Genomic DNA, 24,672 nt, shown 5'->3' on the forward strand with positions numbered 1-24,672 from the left:
TTTGGTGAAATCAGTTCAGCCGTTTGTTGTGCTGATGTAGGGATCTTGTATAATCGAAATTCCATTGAAATTTTGAGTTGGCTATTCGAAAGGTTGAGGCTAAGCTCAATACAGGGCTCTCTCCGTCACTCGTTTCATACAATCGTAGTTCCAATTTCATTTGAATATTAAGCAACCAAAGTCCATGAAATTTTGCAGACATATTCTAGAAACTAATATCTGTGTCTGTGGTGTTTTAGATTTTTCTAAAAATATGTAGTTTTAAAATGACAGGGGCTCAAAGATTTGTATGAAATTTTTTAAGACCGCGTAACTTTGAAACCGAATATTTTAACAGAAATCTGGAAAACCACAGACATAGGTATTAGTTTCTAGAATATATCTGCAAAATTTCATGGACTTTGGTTGCTTAATATTTAAATGAAATTGGAACTACGATTGTATGAAACGAGTGACGGAGAGAGCCCTCTTAATCTAATATTGTAAATAGGACAGCATATGGATTACCTAACTTCTTGACAACTTACTTACAGAAGATGTTTCATGTTAACAAAACCGAAAAAGACGGTTTAAAAAGTCATCAGTAAATTTTTATTGTTAGGCCAAATAAAAACATTATTTTAAAAGATAAACAGACGTCCCATTCCAATATATAGTGATAAAGTTAAGGTCATTTCGCCATTTATCAATTATCATTGTATGTTAAAACGGCTGTATATGAATGCATTCGACATGGATAACACTTAAGTATGACCATCACAAATTAACAAATTGTCCGTACTCTGTTATTTAATCGGCAGCTCGAATTATATTTTGGTTTCGTGTCAATGGTTCGTGAGAACTTATTGAGGCTTAGCTCTCTTATAAAGCGCACTTTGACTTTACTCAGACTTAAAACACTGTCAAAACGGGACAGCGTTATATCTGCATAAATCGGTCTCGTTTTAACTGACACTTAAGTCTGCTTAGACTTAAGTTCCAGTTTAACCTCAGAATCATTTTTTATCGTTGAACTTAGTGCTTCAATACGATCATTGCTGCTGGTTATTATTGTTGGGCGCAAATTGTAGCAAATTGTAAATAAAATCTTTACTAAATTGACAGGACTAACAACAATTAACTACTAACTAAATCTAGTGCTATTCTTTTTCAGAGGGAACATCATGAAAAGCGTAGTACTAGATTAGACCTATACATTTAGTTTTTGACATTGGCTAGAGCGTCTAGCCTCTCTACCTGATATTAAAGCGTCTAAATAAGAACCTTTAACTTCTCTACGGCAGCCACAAAATGCTCAATTCAAACAATTCCGTAATTGTTGGCAGTAGATTTATCAGAATTCGGGAACAAATCCCTTGTTCCAACATCCTTTTATCATCCACGAGATTTTCCTAAAAACGCTTTTATTTCCTCAATTTTTGCGGTCCCTTTATCACAAAAACTTCGCTGACATAGACGAAAAAATGGTTCCACCAACCTAATTACAACCAACAGGACAGACAGTTTACTGACCTACTCTTGAGTCTGCAAAATGGAATGTGTACCGACCCCTAATTACAGGGCAGTGTCTCCGAAATCGTGGAAACATGTTTGAGGATACAATGAATGGTTGAACAGAAATGGATCAAAATGAAACATAGGTACTTTAGGAAGTGTAAAGTCGTCAATTTGGATAGGTATACTGTCTCAAGTAAGAGGGCGACTATTCAATCAATATTGCATTCATTTTGCCACATCTATGATGTTTCATGCACAAAAACCTCTATAAGAAAACTAGAAAAGAGCTGATAACTTCCAAACGGCTGAACCGATTTTCTTCGATTATAGCTAAGAACACTCGATCAAGCCACCTTTCAAACAAACCATTCGTTTAGGAGCTACGATGCCACAGATACACAGATACACACGTCAAACTTATAACACCCCTTTTTTTGGGTCGGGGGTTAATAAACCTTTCATTATTTATATGCCTATTTATTTTTATGACAAAATTATTGAAGCTGGTTTTTAAATCATAAAGTGCTGACAGCATTACTGGCATTACTTTACTTACATTCGGACCTGTTTATATAAGAGTTTCTTATTTTGTTTTGAAAGTGATTTGTTCCTACCTATACAATTTTTTTGAACTTAGATGAATCTCGTACATGCCTCACCACCTTTTATCTATTATTTTATGGCATGGTACGAGCAATGATGTCATGATAATAATAACAAGTAGTTCTATTTTTAATACTTATTACCTTTTACAACAACAACATACAATTAACAATTACATACAGAAAATACTTTAGTATTGTAATTAAAGTACTCACAGTCATCAAAGTATATGGCGCCATAAAGCTTGGCAACTATTTCTATCTGCAATTCGATTGCACAATAATAAAGAGATCACTAAGATTCTGACGTTTGTGTAGGCGATGCATTACTGCTTCTAATGAATAATCCTAGCTTGAGCCATGTTTAGTATGCTTGCGTAATAGGAACAATGTTTCGGTATATTGGGAAATGCATTCCTTGTCGTGTTTGGCAAGACCAGAGCCTCATACATCAACGTCGATTCTGAAATCAAAGGTTAGCTATACTAGCAAAGCCATGCCGCCAAGCAATTTCGATGCGGTGTAGAAAACATTACAAGTATGAGTAAAACTAGTAAAACTAGTAAAACTACCATGCCCATTCCAAGTTAGTCCTCTTCCATCTTAGATTGCATCATGACTTCGCCAACCAGGTGAGATCGAAATCAAGGACTAATTTCTAATTAAAATAGCAAAAAAAAATTTTGGAGACCCCCACTTTTTTCATGTAACATACGTTAGGTCAATTTTTTTCGTATAAAATATATCCTATGTCACCCGGACTTTTACGACGAATTGATTGACACCTCATTCATCAAAATAGGTCAAGTAGTTTAGGCGCTACGGTGGAACACAGAATCTGGATACATACATATAATATTATACATACATACATATTATACATACACACATAATACATACATACAAACATACTTACATACATACATAGACTGCTAAAATCATAACTCTTCCTTTTGGCCTTGCCGCAGTCGGGTAAAAAAAGATAGGTACCTAAGTACCTACATAAAATACATACTATACGGTGAAGGAAACCATCGTGAGGAAACCTGGATGCCTGAGTTCTCCTGAGTCAAGGCTGTGTGGAGTCTGCCAATGCGCACTGGGCCAGGCGTGGCAAACTATCACATGTAGGTATGTGTGTGTGTATGTTTGTTACTCTTTCACGCAAAAACTACTGAACGGATTGGGCTGAGAATGGAGATAGATTATAGCCTAGATTAGCACATACGTTACTTTGTATCCCAGAAAATTAAAGAGGTCCCACGGGATATTTAAAAACCTACATCCACGCGAACGAAGTCGCGGGCATCAGCTAGTATGAACTAAACCCTTCTCATTCTGAGAGAAGAACCGTCTCTATGCTGAATATTTCACGCTTGATAAAATAAAAATCAAGCGTTCACTTGTTTGGAGCAAGCAGGTCTCTGATACAATCGTCATTTCAATGATGCTGTTTGCTGAATAAATCCATACTGGAGATACGGAAGATATGGTGTTATATGAATAGAAGATACCCGTACTCTTTAGATATAAACACAGATAAGACATGTTAAACATCAATTGTATTCAAATATACTCCGCATGCATGCATTGAGCTTAAAACAATGACGTAACCTCTAGTGTGTAGGCAGCCTATTAGCATTTTACTTGTCTTGTATGCTCGAATGGGCGGGATCATTTAATTCATTCACTTGGCGCACTCTAGTAAGCCTAGAGTTCTATGACCCCAGGACCGCTTCAAAGTTTTCCTGAAAATTCCGTCACGGCTTCCGAATAAACCAGTACTTACCTACATTCCATCTATAGTTAAATATCTTATTAGGGTTCCGTACCTCAAAAAAGAAACCTTTATGAAATCACTTTGTTGGCTGTCTGTCTGTTTGTCCGTCATGTTTGTCTAGAAAACCTCTAGGGTACTTCCCGCTATCTACAATCATGTTTGGCAGGTAGGTAGGTTGATAGGTATAGCAAATAGCTTGTACCCTGGAAACGGAAATAGGATACTTTTATCCCGATAACTCAAAGAGTTACCATGGGATTAAATAAATTGAACTCACGCTGAATCGTGGGTAACATCTACTTTTTAAATAATTTCATCAAATCATCAAAATATTATATTCTCACACCGTCAATTTTGAATTTATCATAATATTAACTATGGTGCTATGTTTTAATGTATCACTAAGTACTTTCGTGTTAATTTTTAACCCCCGACCCAAAAAGAGGGGTGTTATAAGTTTGACGTGTGTATCTGTGTATCTGTGTATCTGTCTGTGGCATCGTAGCGCCTAAACGAATGAACCGATTTTAATTTAGTTTTTTTTGTTTGAAAGGTAGCTTGATCGAGAGTGTTCTTAGCTATCATCCAAGAAAATCGGTTCAGCCGTTTGAAAGTTATCAGCTTTTTTCTAGTTACTGTAACCTTCACTTGTCGGGGGTGTTATAAATTTTTAATTTACACTTGTTCTAGTTAGGTACATAGATAAGTAATATTTCGTTTGGGTGAGCATTTTAATAATCCTAATTCAGACTGGTTAGTAATAATAAACATAAAAACCGTTTGAGGTAAACGTTTTTGCAAGCTGTTTTTATTTCCAGTCTATTCAGAAGCAACCACAGCTAATTAGAATTTTTTACTCTATGCACTCGCCGGACGGTGTTTGAATATGTATTTTTCTACTTCAGTGAATTTGTTTGCTATAATTTATTGCTTTTGATATTTTAAAAAGCTCAATATGATGATTAAGTAAATAAATATTTGGGAATTAGCAAAATTCTCTACCTCAATGCTTTATGAAACCCTCTGACCTACCTTATACAGCTACCTACCTATCTATTGACAGTTAAAGAGGGCTCCTCCGTCAATCGTTTCATACAATCGTAGTTCGAATTTCATTTGAATATTAAGCAACCAAAGTCCATGAAATTTTGCAGACATATTCTAGAAACTAATATCTATGTCTGTGGTTTTCCAGATTTCTCTTAAAATATTCGGTTTCAAAGTTACGCGATCTTAAAAATTTTCATACAAATCGTTGAGCCCCTGTAATTTTAAAAATACATATTTTTAGAAAAATCTAAAACACCACAGACACAGATATTAGTTTCTAGAATATGTCTGCAAAATTTCATGGACTTTGGTTCCTTAATCTATCTATACTAATAAATAAAATTGGACAAGTAGAGGATTGACCAGGGTGTAACATAGGCTACTTTTTAACCGACTTTCAAAAAGGGAGTTGTGTTTTTCTACCTATGTATACCGAAATCTCTGAGATTTCTGAACCGATTTGCGTAATTTTTTTTTAATCGATAGAGGAACTTTGCGACATTGTTTCATAAAAAATTTGGATTCCAACTCCTCAATCCTGATGCTGCAGGGGATCTGACCAATCCACGCGGGCGAAGCTGCGGGCATCAGCTAGTATTCAAATAAAATTGGAACTACGATTGTATGAAACGAGTGACGGAGAGAGCCCTGTTAAAATTACGGTTAAACCAAGAAGGCAGGGGTATAGCATTGTCGTAGTCAACCGATATATTATGTCCACTGTTGGGAATAGGTCTCTTATAGGGATTCCCACACAACGCCTCGCTGTCGCGATTCGTTTGATATGGACAATCCACTTAACAGAGGATCTGCCTACACTGCGAAGCGCTTTCCGTGATCAAGGTCATAATTATTAGCCTGCGATTAGGTACTCCTGTAAGTTTTACTCACGTAAGCAGCTTACATGATTAACTTACGACAAAACTAATGTAAACACTCTTAAGTACATTTATGTTAGTTAATTACGTAAGCTACTTACGAGAATAAAACTTACAAGTGTAATCGTGGCCTTGGACATGAGAAGCTCCGTAGAAGTACACTTTAGTAACCGACTTAGCTTGTGAGCTAAGTGTTGCAATGCTGAAGTGGCAATGGGCAGGGCACGTAGTTTGTATAGACGTTGGAATCCCATGATTTTATCTTCTAATCTTAATAATATGATCTTGACCACGCATTTAATGTTCTATGTATTTTGAAATCCGGTTGTCTACGTATCTATTGGTAGTTTAGGTTAGATTGGTACGAAGTCTGTGTAAAAATTGCGTTACACACTTATCAAGTTACAGTTTACTAGAGAAAGACGGGAATTATAGCTTAGCGGAAACTTTTTATGACCCAATGTTTTACAACCTGAAATAGATACTAAATATTAATAAGATGAGTGCATTAATTAAACGGTTGACTGCCATTAACGGTATGTAAAAGCTTTGTACCGCGATAGAATAAAGCATAACATCTATTGTTCTCCTCAATCTATGCAAATAAATGAAATGAAATGAAATGAATAACTTAGGTAAGTACTCTTATAATCTTATCAATTTTAGTTTAAATAAATTTTTTAATATGTGGAATTGTTTTGTTATAACCCCGTTACTAAAATACGACTGGTTGCAAGACGAACTCCGTGCTAGACTTTTACGAATTAACTCCTATAGATCAAACTTGCCAATTACATGCCTGAAAGTTCTACGTAATTCTCAAAGGTGTGTGAAGTCTGCCTTTCCGCACTTGGTCAACGCGGTGGACCATTAGCCTAAGCCATTGGCTGAGTGATGACGATGATGATAAATACTGAAACACCAACTTATAAAAGTTTAAAAAAGTTGGAGTAAATAAATAATTCAAGACGGGACAATAACAGTCGCAGTTCAAGCAAAATATACGACTCTGATTCCCTACAAATAAAAAGAATAAATTGCCTATTCAGCGCAATCTTGGGAATAATGAATGAAGTTTTCTCTTGATCTCTCCACGTGGGCACTTTTCGCGTCGTAACAGTTTGAATAACGTATTGTTTGAGCTGCGCAAACATCCGGCAAGTCATTTGTTTAGCGTCTTAATTGTCTTGTTTCTATAGGTATTAACAATGAACAAATACATTATCTCCACGGCTTTGTTAGCAGGCAAATACAAAAAATCAAGTAAGACTCTATTATCGTCATCTTATTAGATTCATGATTTTATTATTTTCTATGTAATCTCATGATACTGTTAGATGTACGAGTAGAACTGCGCATACCTGTTTAGTGACTTTATTTCTACCCGACTACGGCAAAAGCCGAAAGGAAGGGTTATGATTTCTTAGTAGTATACTAGCTGATGCCCGCGACTTCGTCCGTGTGGATTTACAGTTTTCAAAATCCCGCGGAAACTCTTTGATTTCCCGGGATAAAAATTAACCTATGTGTTAATCCAGGGTATAATCTATCTCCATTCCAAATTTCAGCCAAATCCGTCCAGGAGTTTATGCGTTATTGAGTAACAAACATCCAAACATCCACACTTTCAAATTTATAATATTTTATTATAATATTAGGATTTACAGGTCTGACCTGTTGGGAAGATAGGGAAGAAACGCACAATAAAAAGTTTCGTCTCGAGGCTTATTGTACACTTTTTCAGGCAGAGCTGTACGCGCTCTATCAGGCCACAGAATATGCCTTTAAAACGACTACAAATCAGGTGAATATATTCAGTGATTCGAGATCCTCTCTAGAATTACTAAAAAACATACAAGTTTTTCATCCATTAGGCTTCGCTATAAAAAATAATTTAATAAAATTAGAAGAAATAGGTAAACTCGTAAAATTATTCTGGATACGAGCCCACGTAGGGGTGCCGGGCAACGAGAGGGCAGACAAGCTAGCAAAGGAGGCAGCAAACGAATTAATAACACAAGCAGACTATGACAAATGCCCAGTATCCTATATAAAGAAAATCATAAGGAAGGAGACTATAAATCAGTGGAACCAAAAATATATAGAAGGCGAAACTGCAAGCACAACTAAAGTATATTTCCCCACAGTGGAACTGGCGTACAAATTTGTAAGGGAAATAAACCTAACACCAATTTTGGTTCAGGCAATGACTGGACATGGAGGTTTTGCCGCCTATCTTTACAAATTTAAATGTAAGGATAGCCCGTCATGTGTCTGTGACCCGGAACAAGACGAGACTGCTTTGCATGCCATTATAGAATGCCCTAGATACGAAAGAGCACGGGAAGACCTACAGCAAATAATAAAAGTAAATTTAACCCTGCAGTCGATCCCTGAAATTATTATGAACAGTAAAGTAAGAAAAAGGTTTTTAAAATTTTGTACATGTGTAGTAAATAAAACATTAGATAGAAATAAGACAAGATAGTAGCTAATTAATATTAGAGCCCATAATTATTGTAAAAGTAAAATAAGATAAATAGATAAATAAGTAGAATATGTAAGAAATTATGTATATAATATATTAATGGAATAATATGTTACATATGCATATAAACAGCAGCTTAATAGAATAAAGTAAAAAACTAAGGCTTTAGCATAGAAATCATGATCACAGTACAAAAAAAAAACCTGTTTCATGACAATCAGAACAGAACAAGGTTAAAAAAAAAAAATGCCGTGTTAAGCTATACAAAGTCTCCGATAACCATGTCGGAGGGTTGCCAGCAAAACATACATTATTAGAACGTCTATTCATCATCATCACCATTATCAACAGGACGTCCACTGCTGGGCATAAGTCCCTTGTAGGGACTTCTACACACACGCCAATGTTTTGCGCCACCGCCTGAACCCAGCGGCTCCCTACGACTTGTTTGTTGTCGTATCTTCACCTAGTGGGAGTTTTGGGCTTTCTGGTGGGAGGTAGTCATTTTGATTTCTTGCTGCCCATTGCCACTTCAGCTCCACAACCCGTTGAGCTATACTCCGCTTCTTCTACAGGTCTTCTTATTTGATCATGTAGACTATCTAGAAACTCCAATTATGGCTCTCTCCGTATCCTGTAACATCCATTACATTTGATTAATTGCATAATTAAGTCATAGATAGGCGTGTCGTGATCTTGAAACTTTATATAAAAGGCGGACGCACTTCCGTCGTAAATCTCGTTTAGGTAAATGAACTTAATTGGTCGTAAGACAGGTTTGTCGTGGGACTGCGGGATCAATGTATTTGCAAAAACATTGGTCTGCGTTTTGATTGATTTATACTGACGAAGCTTTATATACTCGTAATATACTCTCTACTTTACTACTCTCTTTCAAAGTAGGATTGGCAAGGAAATTGGGCATCTATACTAATAAATCTATACTAATAAATAAAATTGGAGTGTCTGTCTGTAATTTCGAAATAGCTACCTCATATTAATCTCATATGGTTATTTGAACGATACCATAACTGAATCACACGTTTTTAAAATTTTTGTCTGTCTGTCTGTCTGTCTGTCTGTCTGTCTGTCTGTCTGTTTGAAAAGGCTAATCTTTGGAACGGCTGAACCGATTTTGACGGGACTTTCACAGGCAAGTAGAGGATTGACCAGGGCGTAAAATAGGCTACTTTTTTAACCGACTTTCAAAAAGGGAGTTGTATTTTTCTACCTATGTACACCGAAATCTCCGAGATTTCTGAACCGATTTGCGTCATTTCTTTTTTAATCGATAGAGGAACTTTGCGACATTGTTTCATAAAAAATTTGGAGTCCAACTCTTCAATCCTGATGCTGCAGGGGATCTGACCATTCCACGCGGGCGAAGCTGCGGGCATCAGCTAGTCTAATTATAAAAGTTATCCTATGAATCAGAGCGGTGCCGGTATGTCTCCATGTTATCTTCTATCTATCTACATATAAAAAAAAAACTTATCCTAACTGACTGACCGGTCTACGCATCGCCTAAACTGCTCCTTTCCCTTTGTGACGGAGGTACTCAATCAAAAAGCATTTCGGAAATCTTCATCCCTGAAGGGTTTAAAATAAGGAATGAAAGATTGTATTTAATTGATATTTAAGTCCGTCATTTTTCACGTTATATTCATAAATGTCTTTATTTGGGCTTGAAATAAAAAAAATGAAAAAAAATGAAGATATATGTGTTTCAGGATTTTTGGATATTCTACCCCTAATTCACTGATTTTGAAAAATCTCAACGAGGATCAGCTACTTGGTAATAAATATTATTATCAATTACCTATTCTAATGTACCATTTAAAATGGTGTTTTAAATTATATGATAAATAACAGTTTAGGAATCTTCTTTAGAATAAAAATGCCAAGATGAGTTTCGATTTAAATGCAGATTTTGAATGAAAACTTTTCCAATTTCAGTATCTTTGCTATAGCGATTTATAATACAGAATAATTGTTTAATTTAATCTACGGCAAGTGACATAAACTTTAAATTAACATTTATAGTTTGTATTGAATATGTATGTTTATCTAATTATCTCTTGAAATTAGATACATAATTATATTATTAAATTTATAGTTAATGCTAATGAACGTAAATTACAAACGCATTAATTGCTTATTTATAGGCCGTAGTGTGGTATGATTCATGATTCATCAATAAACTACTTAGCAGTATTCAAATGTGTAATTCAATATAGTTGGCACATAGTTGGGGGTAATGTCCTATTACCTACCTACTGCCGCGTAGGTAGCTAATGGATCTATAACTAAGTAAAGCTTTACTAATGGATTTTCAATTTTTAATAAGTAATTATGTACTTAGTTTAAGTAAGTAAGGGTTGGTTCTGAGTATACCTATAGTATAATTTATAACTCCAGGTACCTATATATTTTTTTTTAGATTTCTGTTAATAAATAACCCCCTATTAATTAATCACATAATGGTAGGAATTTTCTTTTGATGGTAGGTAATGCGGTAAGTTCTCTGATCCTTGCGTACTCTACCTAACCCTAATTTTTCGTACTTTAAACTCTATAAATTATAGAAAATTAAGGATTTAGGAATAGCTGCCCTATTTAAGTTACAGGTGTAAATTAGAAATTTAGAACATCCCCGACAAGTGAAGGTTGCAGTAACTAGCGACGGCCGAACCGATTTTCTTGGATTATAGCTAAGAACACTCTCGATCAAGCCACCTTTCAAACAAAAAAAACTAAATTAAAATCGGTTCATTAATTTAGGAGCTATTATGCCACAGACGGATACACAGATACACACGTCAAACTTATATCACCCCTCTTATTGGGTCGGGGGTTAAAAAATGTGTTAGTACCTACTTAATAGTTTATTTAACGTTTTTCTACACTTGCTAAAACTATTTTATCTGTTTATCTTACAGGCCAAATTATTTAATTCTCCTAAAGTTTATTCCACACTAAAATAAAAGTTATTTTAAATATTTTATATGCACTATCATACTACTATTCATATCTATTTCCAACAGGATATTTTTATGACTATTTAAAGAGCAACAACCTTTGTTCTTTATAGGAAAAAATAAATAATCTGAGCTATTTTCGTGGTTTCTAAAAGTATCGGTTATGCTTATAATATAACGAGCGAGCGGTTGCGACTTCCGCCCTATAAGTGGATAATAATTCAGTTGTCTCGTTTCGGTGTGACTGCTTCGATCTGCTGATTTTGAGGTTATCTATCTTCTTCGATATAATATATACATATACAAGTGTAAATTAAAAATTTATAACACCCCCGACAAGTGAAGGTTACAGTAAGTAGAAAAGAGCTGATAACTTTCAAACGGCTGAACCGATTTTTTTGGATTATAGCTAAGAACACTCTCGATCAAGCCACCTTTCAGGCAAAAAGAACCTAAATTAAAATTGGTTCATTAGTTTAGGGGCTACGATGCCACAGACAGATACACAGATACACACGTCAAACTTATAACACCCCTCTTTTTGGGTCGGGGGTTAAAAAGGTCTAGGATAACCCGACTTTTGCCCGGCTGAGTTTGTTGTGGGCTCTTCGCAGATCTGGGCGTGTTTGGAACCCACGTAGCTTCAAGTTTATCGTTATCTTACAAAGTCCACAATTGACAGTCAAAAAGTGATATGGTACCTTATTTGAATAAATTATTTGAATTTTTGAATAATTTTTTTAACTAGCTTCATTCAAGTGTACCTAATTTTTAAAAGTCAGCGACAAACTACATACTCTTTTGAGAACTTTATGGAGATCTCTCAGGCATGCAGGTTTGCTCAAATGTTTGCAAGTGATATGTACCCGGGATCGAACCCCCGACCCGTTAAATAAGAGGTCGACGCGTTTTAACCATTAAGTTACCTAGTGTACTTACTTAAAGGTTTAACTAAATAACTTATTTATAACATTTGGATTGAGAAAGAATAAAAATCTTCTTCAATAATTCTATTACAGTGTACATTACATAACATTTTAATTCGAGCATGAAAATTCACATCCGCAAAATAAATAATAACAGTTCAACCAAACCATTTATTTGTTATTAGATACATTTGGGAACTGAAAATAAATAATATCGAATATATGAATAATATTATTCGAAGGGCGAATCTCAGCAAAAAAATATACAAACACAAACATAACTACATAAGGCCTATAGCGCTCTGAGCAAAAACTCGACCATCTGGTCCCTAAGGTACCGCACGTGAAATTTACGGGGTATTACTGAATAAATCATTTGATATATTATCTACATAGATGCTAAATAATACTGTGCGTAAAATAAAACATAGATGCTTAACAAAATGATAGCGCTGATAGTCTAGTGGTTAAGACGTCGGCCAGCATTTCGGGAGGTCGGGGGTTTGATCCCGGGCATTCATTTCTAATGATATTATAACGGTGGAGGAAAAGATCGTGAGGAAATTGCATGCTCTTCATGAGAGCTCTCCATAATGATCTCAAAGGTCTGCCAAGTCTGCCAATCCGCACTGAGTCTGGATGGCGAACTGAGAGGAGACCGTCCTTAGTAGTAGGCCGGCGATGGGTTGATCATGATGATGATGAATAATAGAGTCGTCAGTCGTCGTCCCTTTTTGAATAAATCAAACTCTATGTAAATAAATAAATAAAATAAATATTATATATATATGGACCCTGAAACCGAAGAGAAAGGGCCGTGATAGCCTATTCAAATTCAAAATATTTTTATTCAATTAAACTTTTAAGAGTACTTTTGAATAGTCAAAATATGCATCTACCACTGGTTCGGAAATCGGAATGCTTTTGCCTCTGAATCTAGTGGATGCCTTCATTTATGTTAATTCCTTGCCCTGTGACGGGTTATTTTTTTTTAACAAGATTTATATACTTGGGTACTTACTTAAAGAGTTTATTAAACTGCAAAAAGCTACGTCGCGGTGAATACTCTCCATAATATTTAAATAATAAAATTAAGGAAAAAAAGTAATAAAATTAAGGTAATTTGCAAAAATAGCAGAAAACTACATATAGTTTTCTGTTATTTTTGCAAATTACCTAATGTCATAATACGCTCTCCAGTTATATTTCGGGTATTATGAAAATTTATGCTAAACGTGAGAGCTTGAACTCGTTGAGGTTAATTTGCAAATGCGATGTTTTTAATATTATACTTACATTTAAAACTCTTTATGCTTCACGGTTTTTTTGCATACAAAGTAGTCTGGGGTTTGAATTGCGGCGCTTGGGCCATTGGAATAATTTTATGTATTCAAATTAAAGTATGAGAATCTATTCTAAATCATCTGTCGCAAAGCTAGACCATCCTACCGGCAAAAATCTCAATTTTTATTTTTAGAGTTGTTTCTTTTAAATTGTGTTTTGACTTCATGTGGCACCTATTTTACGCCATGTAATAAATCTTTTTTGATTGTTAAATTACCAGTCTAATTACCAGCATAATACATACTAAGTATGTATTAGAGACCAAAAAAATTAAAGTCTCTGAAATAGGCAACTTTTAGGACTTTTATCAAGCAAACTGTCTGTAGAAATGCTAGCTAGCTGTCTCAAGAAAGCTATCTACTTTTTACGATTATTACCCTACTAGCTGATGCCCGCGACTTCGTTCGCGCGGATGTAGTTTTTTGAAAATCCCGTGGGAACTCTTTGATTTTCCGGGATAAAAAGTAGCCTATGTGCTAATCCAGAGTATAATCTATCTCCATTCTAAATTTCAGCCCAATCCGTCCAGTAGTTTTTGCGTGAAGGAGTAACAAACATACACACACACACACACACACACACACACATACAAACTTTCGCCTTTATAATATTAATGTGATTCAAATTCTATAAAGGCGTGTAGTTGAGGCATGAATTCGAAAAGCGTAATAAAATGTGCTGTTTTTACCGACATTCTGAGAAGCCTGGTAATGTTGACGGAACGGTCTTCCTAGTAGGATGTGAGCACGTAAGGTGTCTTGCACCGGAAACTATACCAGTTTGATGACTGGGATCAACATTTTTATGAACTGTTTTTTGTCCAAGATCCGTGGCCACAGTATAAATAGAAGCAGCCTTATTATTCTGCGCGTTTCGTATCATTGATCAATCATTGAACACGATGTGTCTCCTATCAGATTGAGAAGGGCAAACCGGGATTGGCAGACTTTAGACACTTTCGAGAACATTATGGAGAATCCTCAGGCATGCAAGCTTCTTCACGATGTTGTCTTTCACTGTTGTGATATTTAATTGCTTAAGAAGCATATACGAGTATGTAACTCCTAAAAGTTAGAGGTGAAAACAGAGGAAGAATTTTTTTAAGTGACTTACTATAATTTGACTGTTTCTCTTTACACTGTGGTGGTACAAAATGTCCAAGTGATCCAACTTCGTAATTTCAAGCAGGAAACATTTTGCCAGCAAATAAAAACGGTGTTCTTCATTACAGAGCGAAGCCTTTTATTTGGTACTTTCTGCTTTACTTTTAGATATTTGAATATAAAGCGGTAATAAAGAAAACTTTAGTACCTATTAAAGAAATAACCTACTAAAATACTTTGTGTTTTAGAATGTCTGGGTGTTCATGTTTAACGGGGTACCTATTTAAGAACATAGTCGTAAGATATTAAATTAAAAGATTCAAAGGTTGTTTATGGAATAAACTCCAATTGATAATATTTTCATCACAAGTGTAAATTAAAAATTTATAACACCCCCGACAAGTGAAGGTTACAGTAACTAGAAAAAGGCTGATAACTTTCAAACGGCTGAACCGATTTTCTTGGATGATAGCTAAGAACACTCTCGATCAAGCCACTTTTCAAACAAAAAAACTAAATTAAAATCGGTTCATTCGTTTAGGCGCTACGATGCCACAGACAGATACACAGATACACACGTCAAATTTATAACAACCCTCTTTTTGGGTCGGGGGTTAAAAATTGATTAATAACAACCTCAATTCTTGAGTCAGATAATTTATAGAGTTTCCATTTAGTACGCCTATGTACCTAGTAACAGCATGAAATATTGTTACTTGATCCTTTTTGATTTCAATTTCAATATTGATAGAAAAATCCGTCTAAAGTTTACTGACAATTCCGATTTACTTTTTTTTAATTCAGTTTATTTTTCTCGAATTTCAATTACAATGAACTGAAATAAGTAGGTGACTAGTTCCTGACTTGCAGTTTCGCAATGAAAAAACATCCTACCTAGGTAATATGACACGCACTACAGTAACTTATCTAATATTTCTTTTTCGAGCTATTTTTTAATTCCCATAATTCTATACTCAGCAAAAAGAAAAATGACTTTATTATTTACAGCGCAAAACATTCTGAGAAGTCTAACATTTCGTTCCTTTTGTTTCAGATTAACCAGAAGTAATATGTGCAGACGGGACTAAATAAAATAAGAATGCATCTACAAACTGTTTTAATATTAAGCGCTTTTTTTCTGTGTAATGCAAAACTGCCGCGGTTAAAACAACACATACAACCGAACGAGCTACCACAGAATCTCGAATTTAATTCACACTTACAACTATTAGAAACAGAGAGGAAAAATGTGAGAACGAGTCGAATAGTCGATCAATATAGAACGCGGCATAGGAGAGAATCGTTCAATTCCCGTTCATATGAGTCTGGTTTGATATGGTCGCATACGGAAAGATTGGACGAGAACGGAGATGTGATTTTGCGGTGGGTGAACACAGATTCGAGTATAACGTTCAGATTGGAGGCGAGGACGCGTGGTTACGTCGGTTTAGGATTCAACTCGGCGAGGAATATGAGAAAGGCGGACTTGGTTGTCGCCTGGGTGGACGACAGACACGGGAACGCACAGATTCTGGTGAGTTGCACCTGTTGTTTTTTCTCACGATGCGTCCCGAGGTGGTCTAAGGCTTGCCATACACCATTTAGTTTAGGGTCATTTTGAAATTTTTAGCTATTATTTGTTGTTTTAGTGGTAAAACAAAATACACGTTCTGTGAAAATTTCAACTCTACCTATTAACGGTTCACGAAACACAGCCCGCTGACAGACAGACGGACAGACAGCAGAGACTTAGTAATAGGGTCCCATTGGCACCCCTGGGGTACCTTACGGAACCCTAACAAATCATAAGTAGTTAAGTCTTAAGCTAGCGCTATCCATCCTACACCATTTAGTTTTACTCTACTTAATGTACTTACATCGTACGAAGTAAGACATGTAGATTATGTACCTACTTATTTCACATTTTTATGTCTGGTTGAAAAATAATTGGTTTCCGAGCGGAGTTTCTACTTGCACAGAATTCTAATTATTCTCATATCACTCGCGTTCGTTGTATTTTATGTTTTATTATGCGTTAAATGCGAAATTGTGCCTTGAATAGATATGTAGGTACCTACTTAACTAGGTAGCGAAATAGGTTATGAAACGATATAAAATTGTAATTGCTGATCGTATGCATCTTATATAAACAAAAACAACATGTTATTTTTAAACATTCTTTAATTTAGTACTTAAAATGACACGACTATTCTATTTTTATCCAAGTTCTATACCTAACTTAAAACTTAGCGCTAAATCTACCTTTTGCACATGGAAAGTCTAAAATTTTTGTCCACTCCTATAAGGCCTAAACCGTAGATCTCAATTTTCTACTTCAAATTACACAGGTACCCTGAATAATCTGGTTCTATCTAATTAAGAATTAACCTTTGGATCTTAATATCATCAATCCTCCCTAACTTTTGACCACTTTTACAAACAGGTTCAGGTATTTTAGGTATTTTTATTTGCGTTGCACCTCAGGTAAAAATCTTTATTGAATAAATTACCATAAGTATTGCATATCTCCATTCTCCAATAATGTAAAACAGATTTTTCGGTGCTCCCTAAAAGCTACGATGTCATCGCACCTACCAAAGTGCCTACAGTTTGATAAATTGCGGTCTTCTCGTTATTTATGCTCTTACAAGCCCTAATATCAGGTTTACAAATATTTATCACTAGCTGATGCCCGCAGCTTCGCCCGCGTGGATTGGTCAGATTCCCTGCAGCATCAGGATTGAGGAGTTGGACTCCAAATTTTTTATGAAACAATGTCGCAAAGTTCCTCTATCGATTAAAAAAGAAATGACGCAAATCGGTTCAGAAATCTCGGAGATTTCAGTGTACATAGGTAGAAAAACACAACTCCCTTTTTGAAAGTCGGTTAAAAAAGTAGCCTATTTTACGCCCTGGTCAATCCTCTACTTGCCTGTGAAAGTCCCGTCAAAATCGGTTCAGCCGTTCCAAAGATTAGCCTTTTCAAACAGACAGACAGACAGACAGACAGACAGACAGACAGACAGACAGACAGACAGACAGACAGACAGACAGACAGACAGACAGACAGACAAAAATTTTAAAAACGTGTGATTCAGTTATGGTATCGTTCAAATAACCATATGAGCTTAATATGAGGTAGTTATTTCGAAATTACAGACAGACACTCCAATTTTATTTATTAGTATAGATTAAACACCTAATATCACACAACTTTGGCCCCAAAATCTCGTATTTGTGCCCACGCAAACATGGCGAAATTGTCTGTAAACAAATTATTCTATATGTATCATGTCTTTGAAATTCAAATACCAAAATAGATACATTTATTTCATACTAGAGGATGCCCGCGACTTCATCCGCGTGGATTTAGGTTTTTAAAGATCCCGTGGGAACTGTTTGATATTCCGGGATAAAAAGTTGCCTATGTCAATTACAGAGGCGCAAGCTACCTCGGTAGGTACCTTTCATACAAATCGGTTAAGCGGATGGGTTTTTGGGAATCCCTTGGGAACTCTTTGATTTTCCGGGATAAAAAGTAGCCTATGTCCGTCCCCAGGATATAAGCTAACCCTGTACCAAATTTCGTCCGAATCGGTTAAACTCTTGGGCCGTTAAATGGTAGCAGACAGACGTAATGACAGTTAAAAATAAGATAGTGATAAACGTTAAACTTGATCGTGTATGGCCAGCATAACGTTTTTTTTAAATAGTGGTATCTTTTCTATTGAGCTTTGTGATTGTTGTTCACTGTGCGACCTCATTTGCACCATTTTTCAAATCTTTTACAATGGCGAGCAAAGCCACTAACGTATGCTTGTCCGATCCTAAAATAAGGACGCAAGGGCTTCTATATAATATTACCAACAGGATTATTTGTGAATCATTCAAAGTTTTATGTTACGTCAAAAGGTTCCCATTCATCCCATTTAATACAGAATCCTAACAAGGTATCCACTTACGTAACGAGAACAAAAAGTTTTATGCGTCCCGCCATCGCAAATTTGAGCTTTATTGTGGTGTGTTACGGGCTATTGTGACTGCAGATTTAAATTGTTTCTGAAACAATGGTTAGGCTGTGGTTTTTGATTGCTGTCAACGTCCTATGTACCGGACCGTGACGGCAGCCACCATCATCTTAACTGTCTCTTTTGTATACTTACAGTTTTTACTTCTCACCTGTCGCCATTAAAGAAGTGAGGCAGTTTGAAAGCTGTTTTTTGTAACCTTAACTTTACGAGTATAACATGCACGCGCACTTGTGGAAATAATCTGACCAATTGTTGGATAGTTGAATACAATCTTAATCCATTCTAAAAGAGGTTAACAGGGCTCTCTCCGTCACTCGTCTCCACTCGTTTCATACAATCGTAGTTCCAATTTCATTTGAATACTAAGCAACCAAAGTCCATGAAATTATGCAGACATATTCTAGAAACTAATATCTGTGTCTGTGGTGTTTTAGATTTTTCTAAAAATATGTAGTTTTAAAATTACAGGGGCTCTAAGATTTGTATGAAAATTTTTAAGACCGCGTAACTTTGAAACCGAATATTTTAACAGAAATCTGGAAAACCACAGACATAGATATTAGTTTCTAGAATATGTCTGCATTTCATGGACTTTGGTTGCTTAATATTCAAATGAAATTGGAACTACGATTGTATGAAACGAGTGATGGAGAGAGCCCTCTTAAGAAAACATCCAACTTAGTGTCAAATAAAGATCATAGACTTTTGATGTATGATGTAAATTTCATGATTCTAGGTCAAAGGGAAGTACCCTATTGGTTTTCTTGACAGACACGACGGACGGACGGACAGACAGACAGACAACAAAGTGATCCTATATGGGTTCCGTTTTTCCTTTGGAGTTACGGAACCCTAAGAATTAAGTACTTGGGTCAGGTAGGTTAGGATGTCATGATGTTCGATTAATTTTGATGTTTCGCGTACTTTCCATATTCATCATCATTTCAACGGGTAGTACCCGTTGAGCTTATCTTAGGTCACACGCTATCGATCGTCGGGTCACTAATGCACGGGTCATCTCTCAAAATGAGAAGGCTTTAGGCCATAACTCACCACGCTGGTCAAGTGCGGATTGGCAGGCTTCGAACACCTTTGTGAACATTAAGAGTACTCTCAGGCATCCAGGTTTCCTCACTATGTTCACTCATGGTACGTCCCTCAATTTTTAGGGTTCCGTACCTCAAAAGAAAAAAAGGAACCCTTATAGGATCACTTTGTTGTCTGTCTGTCGTGTCTGTCAAGAAACCTATCTTTCTCTTTGACCCCTCTTCTCTTTCTCGTTGACCTAGTAGGTATGATGAAATTTGGTAGGTCTTATAGCACAAGTAAAGGGGAAAATCCGAAAACCGTGAATTTGTGCTTAACTAAAATTATTAAAATATTAAAATTTGTTATTTTTGTAAGATGGTACGGCGGAACCCTTTGTGTGCGAGTTTTTTTATTATTTTTATGTAATTTTATGTAAGCAGGTACTCCTTTGTTAATATCACAATAGTTAGTTATTCATGAAGCTTACGCTGCAGTCGCTTGTTGACCCATAGCTCGTAAAGTTGAAAAATTAATTACCTGCGTTCAAGCGCACGCTGCATGGACATTTTGAAACCACCCATTTATACTCGGACTGCAAAAATGTTTTTATACGGAAACACAAAGAATCACTACCCGTATTATAAATGCGAAAGTGTATTTATTTGTTAGTTTATTGGTTTGTTCTTGTATCACGTCGCAACGGAAAAACGGATCGTCGTGATTTTTTGCAGGGGTTAAAGACCTGCTCCCCGATTGTGTAAGAAAAACGTATTCATCGTTATCGTAATCGACAGCAACATCAGCCTTATGATTGGTTGATACCCTGTTTGCATTTTTTCACAGCCAATCAAGGGGCAGGATTTGAAACCGATTACGATAACGATTAATACGTTTTTCCTACACAATTAGGGGGTTGGAGCGTGACAAAGGCTACTTTTAATCCCGGAAAATTAAGGAGCTCCCACAGGATTTTCATAAACTTAAATTCATGCGAACGAAATCGTGGGCATTAGCTAGTAAATAAAGTTTAATTCACTGGTAATGGCCGCTGTACATAACTTTAATTTGGACTGGTTTAGTTTTAAAATTTTAATATTTGACCATAACGACATACCTACCTGCCTTGGTGCACTGATAGTTAAAGTAATTCTAATTATTGTGAAAATGTTTTAACGCAGAAAATATAAAGAAAACTTCATATTCATGTAAATTAAAAATTTATAACACCCCCGACAAGTGAAGGTTACAGTAATAGAAAAGAGCTGATAACTTTCAAACGGCTGTACCGATTTTCTTGGATTACAGCTAAGGACACTCTCGATCAAGCTACCTTTCAAGCAAAAAAACTAAATTAAAATCGGTTCATTAGTTTAGGAGCTATACGATGCCACAGACAGACACACAGATACACACGTCAAACTTATAACACCCCTCTTTTTGGGTCGGCGGTTAAAAATAGGGGTTAAAAGTGTAGTCCACGTGTATAATATGAAATTGCGGGTATAAGCATAATATAATATTACATATTATGAACTCTGAAAACATAACACTTCTTTTTTAAGGTATTCGCGTGAAAAGAAGCCAAAGTAACCTATATTCATTTGAATTCGGGATTAGGGATAGTAAGAAATGACCTTTCAAATTCCATATATTAGGTATACCTACTGAAAGGGTAAGGCGCCGCGCTATCGGCAGAGATATCAGAATTCCATTTGAGTTCCCAAACAAAGCCAGTCCGTTCAATTGCGTTTTTCTACTGAAACTTCAATAAAATATCCCTTCTATTTGCAAGGGATTCATTTTAAAGACACCGTTTTTACTCCAGTCAGGTATTTTAAGCTCTAATAAAGCTTTATTACATCTATTTGCATAACCGCCTTATTCATTACTTCTTTGGAACATGAAAGGAAAAATTATTCAGATTAATTGCAGCCAACGGTTTCTCAAAAGTAAGCAAGCTTATAGGTTATGGAAAGTTTGAAATCAGAAATTATATCGATTACCACCATATTCATTATGATCATCATCAACTTATTAACCTCCGACTCTAAAAGAGGGGTGTTATTAGTTTAACGTGTGTATCTATCTGTGGCATGGTAGCTCCTAAACTAATGAGCCGATTTTAATTTAGTTTTTTTTTTGTTTGAAAGGTGGCTTGATCGAGAGTGTTCTTAGCTAGGTATAATCCAAGAAAATCGATTCAGCCGTTTGAAAGTTATCAGCTCTTTTCTAGTTACTGTAACCTTCACTTGTCGGGGGTGTTACCTATAAATTTTTAATTTACATGAATATGAAGTTTTCTTTATATTTTCTGCGTTAAAACATTTTCATTAGTAACTCTAATGAGTTACTTTAACTATCAGTGCACTAAGGCAGGTAGGTACCTATGTCGTTATGGTCAAATATTAAAATTTTAATTACCCACATAATTCTGAAAAGATACAGGTGCGTGCCCGGGATCAAACGCCTGACCTTCCGAATAGATAGCCGACTTCTTAGCCACTAGGCTATCCCCATATTACATTAACCACATACCGCTAAAAATTCCTCATACATTGACGTGAAAAAAGCCGGTAAAAATGTGGTAATTCCACGTCTCGACAAGTTACCTCGCTATTTGAAATTTAATAAAACGTTTTTGCCTCTCCTCTGTATATTTTGTACGTAAAAACGAAAAAAATACATTCAGCAATAAATACAAATGATGTTCCAAAATTCGTTTGGAAAGTCTTTGTTGAACAAGAAATGTGCTCAGAAAAAGAAAATTGATCTACGATAATATTTGTCATGGCTTTTTGCGATGGTTTCTTTTTCATAGCCTTAGGCAATTGTCCCACCGCCGATGACTGAGCTATCGACTATTTTCTCGCTTGAAACAGGTATACAATCGATGTACGATCCCGTGTCAATAAAAGAGATAAATATACGTACATATATAGTTGAACGCTGACTGCACACTGCCGGCCGGAACTCAGTCTCCATTAGTTATCGCAACGGCAAGAGCTATCAAAGAAAAACTCGCTTAGCGATGCTCTTTTGGCTCTCGCGTAGTTTGCGCAGGGATTAACAAACGTATGGCGGACGATCACTTGTCTATCGCACTCGCAGACATCCCAATGACACACTAGCTTCTCGTTGCTCGTCAGCTCGTTTCTAGTTCCTATAGCTTAACTCGTTTCTCGCTAAACTTCGGCGGTCAGACTGCTGCCTTAACGAGATTTCTTTCTCTATCTGCTGCCCGCATAAAAAATTTTAAACATGGCATCTAGGTAGATACTCCTCTGTTTTAGGTTTTAGGTTATTTTAAAGGCGTATGAGGAGATCCGTAGGCGAACCAGAGTAACCAACATAAGCTCAGCGGGTGGCGAAGCTGAAGTGGTAATGGGCGGGTACATAATTCGAAAAACCGATACACGTTGGGGTCCCAAGCGCCATTCACGCTGGAATGGCGACCTCACACCGGAAAGAGCAGCCTTGGAAGACCCCCCCCCCTAGGTGAACTGAAGGCATCAGGAGAGTCGCAGGGAGCCGCTGAATTCAGGCGGCGCAAGACCGTGGCGTGTGGAAGACCCTACAAGAGACTATGTCCAGCAGTGTACGTCTATCAGTTGTTGATGATGATGATGGTTATGAAAGGCATATCATCAGAATTCAAATTCGATTCCTACTTTGTTGTTTTAGCTCTTTTGTCATGCAAAACAATACGCAAACAGTCAAATAAAACGTGCAGTTTATACGATTGTACCGGTAAAATTAAGTATTCTGTGATTGCACTATCAAACAGGACATTGATAAATGTTAGACAATCTGAGGAAGTATAGGCACTTGCTAAGTTTATTGAATAGGGTGTGATCTCAGTCTAGAACATTTCCTCTATCTATGATAACTCAAAATTTAAAAAACTCTCGCCCCAAAAACCTCTATAAGAATACTAGAAAAGAGCTGATAACTTTCAAACGGCTGAACCGATTTTCTGCGATTATAGCTAAGAACACTCTCGATCAAGCCACCTTTCAAACGAAAAAAACTAAATTAAAATCGGTTTATTCGTTTAGGAGCTACGATGCCACAGACAGATACACAGATACACACGTCAAACTTTTTGGGTCGGGGGTTAAAAACAACGCTACATAAAGTGGCCTACTTACGAGGACGTCTAATAGTAGATGCATGTAAGTTTACGATGATAATAATGGTACCACATGAGTAGGTCTGTGCCTACTAGAAATGGTCGCCTCTGTGACACCATGATGGGTCATGTACGGTCGGCCTCATAATTCGAGTAGCAATTCCGCGAAACTATTGCATCAAAAACCTGTCGCACTTATGGCCTTTTTCTATAAACACATCACACACACCTTACGCATGGCATAACCGTGCCACGTGAATATGATCCTTCAGGCTCAAAATATGATCATCAAGGTGCTAAACGACTTACGGCCTTTGACTGTACAAAATAGCGCAAAACAACATTTTATCGCGCGACATGTCGTTATTCACGTAGACGAACTTAGCTAAGCTTATTGCATCGGACGTCGGATAATGGCATGGGGCGCCCAAACCGCAAATATTCCATTTGCATGCTGATCTATTTGTGATCTAGATTAAGGCAGCAGCGGCTAGTGTTTGACGAGAGATGAAGCCTGGAGGCTGTTTGCATAAATACGACATCATCACTGATGACAAATCCAATATACTAGACACTGACTAAGTGCATTGTGCTGTTTTAGCACTACGAAAAGCCGAATAGAAAAAGAACATGGATAGAAATATTAGACTTGCATTCAAAAACGAAACAGAACGGAAAAGGAAACATACCTATTACCTACTAGCAAAAAAACTTACCAATCAAAACATCTCATAGGTAATCAAATTCTTCTTTCATCAATAGGTTACTACGCTGAGGTCAGTCTTGCGGGTGTCAGGAAAAAAATCTGTGAGCTTGAACCTGCGCAGTGGGCGATTT

General features: G+C 36.4%; 1 protein-coding gene across 2 annotated transcripts in view; it reads left to right on the forward strand.

The window, feature by feature from the left end:
- LOC123873598 (MOXD1 homolog 1-like) overlaps nt 1–24,672 on the forward strand; it is a 105,773-nt gene that overhangs the window by 41,960 nt on the left and 39,141 nt on the right. For both annotated transcript variants that reach the window (XM_045918483.1, XM_045918484.1), the window contains one exon: nt 15,701–16,180. In XM_045918483.1, the coding sequence (XP_045774439.1) occupies nt 15,746–16,180 (435 nt within the window). In that variant the 5' untranslated portion in view covers nt 15,701–15,745. The remainder of the gene's footprint in view (nt 1–15,700; nt 16,181–24,672) is intronic.

Source organism: Maniola jurtina, chromosome 17, assembly GCF_905333055.1.
Source record: "Maniola jurtina chromosome 17, ilManJurt1.1, whole genome shotgun sequence".
NCBI classification, from domain to species: Eukaryota; Metazoa; Arthropoda; class Insecta; order Lepidoptera; family Nymphalidae; genus Maniola; species Maniola jurtina.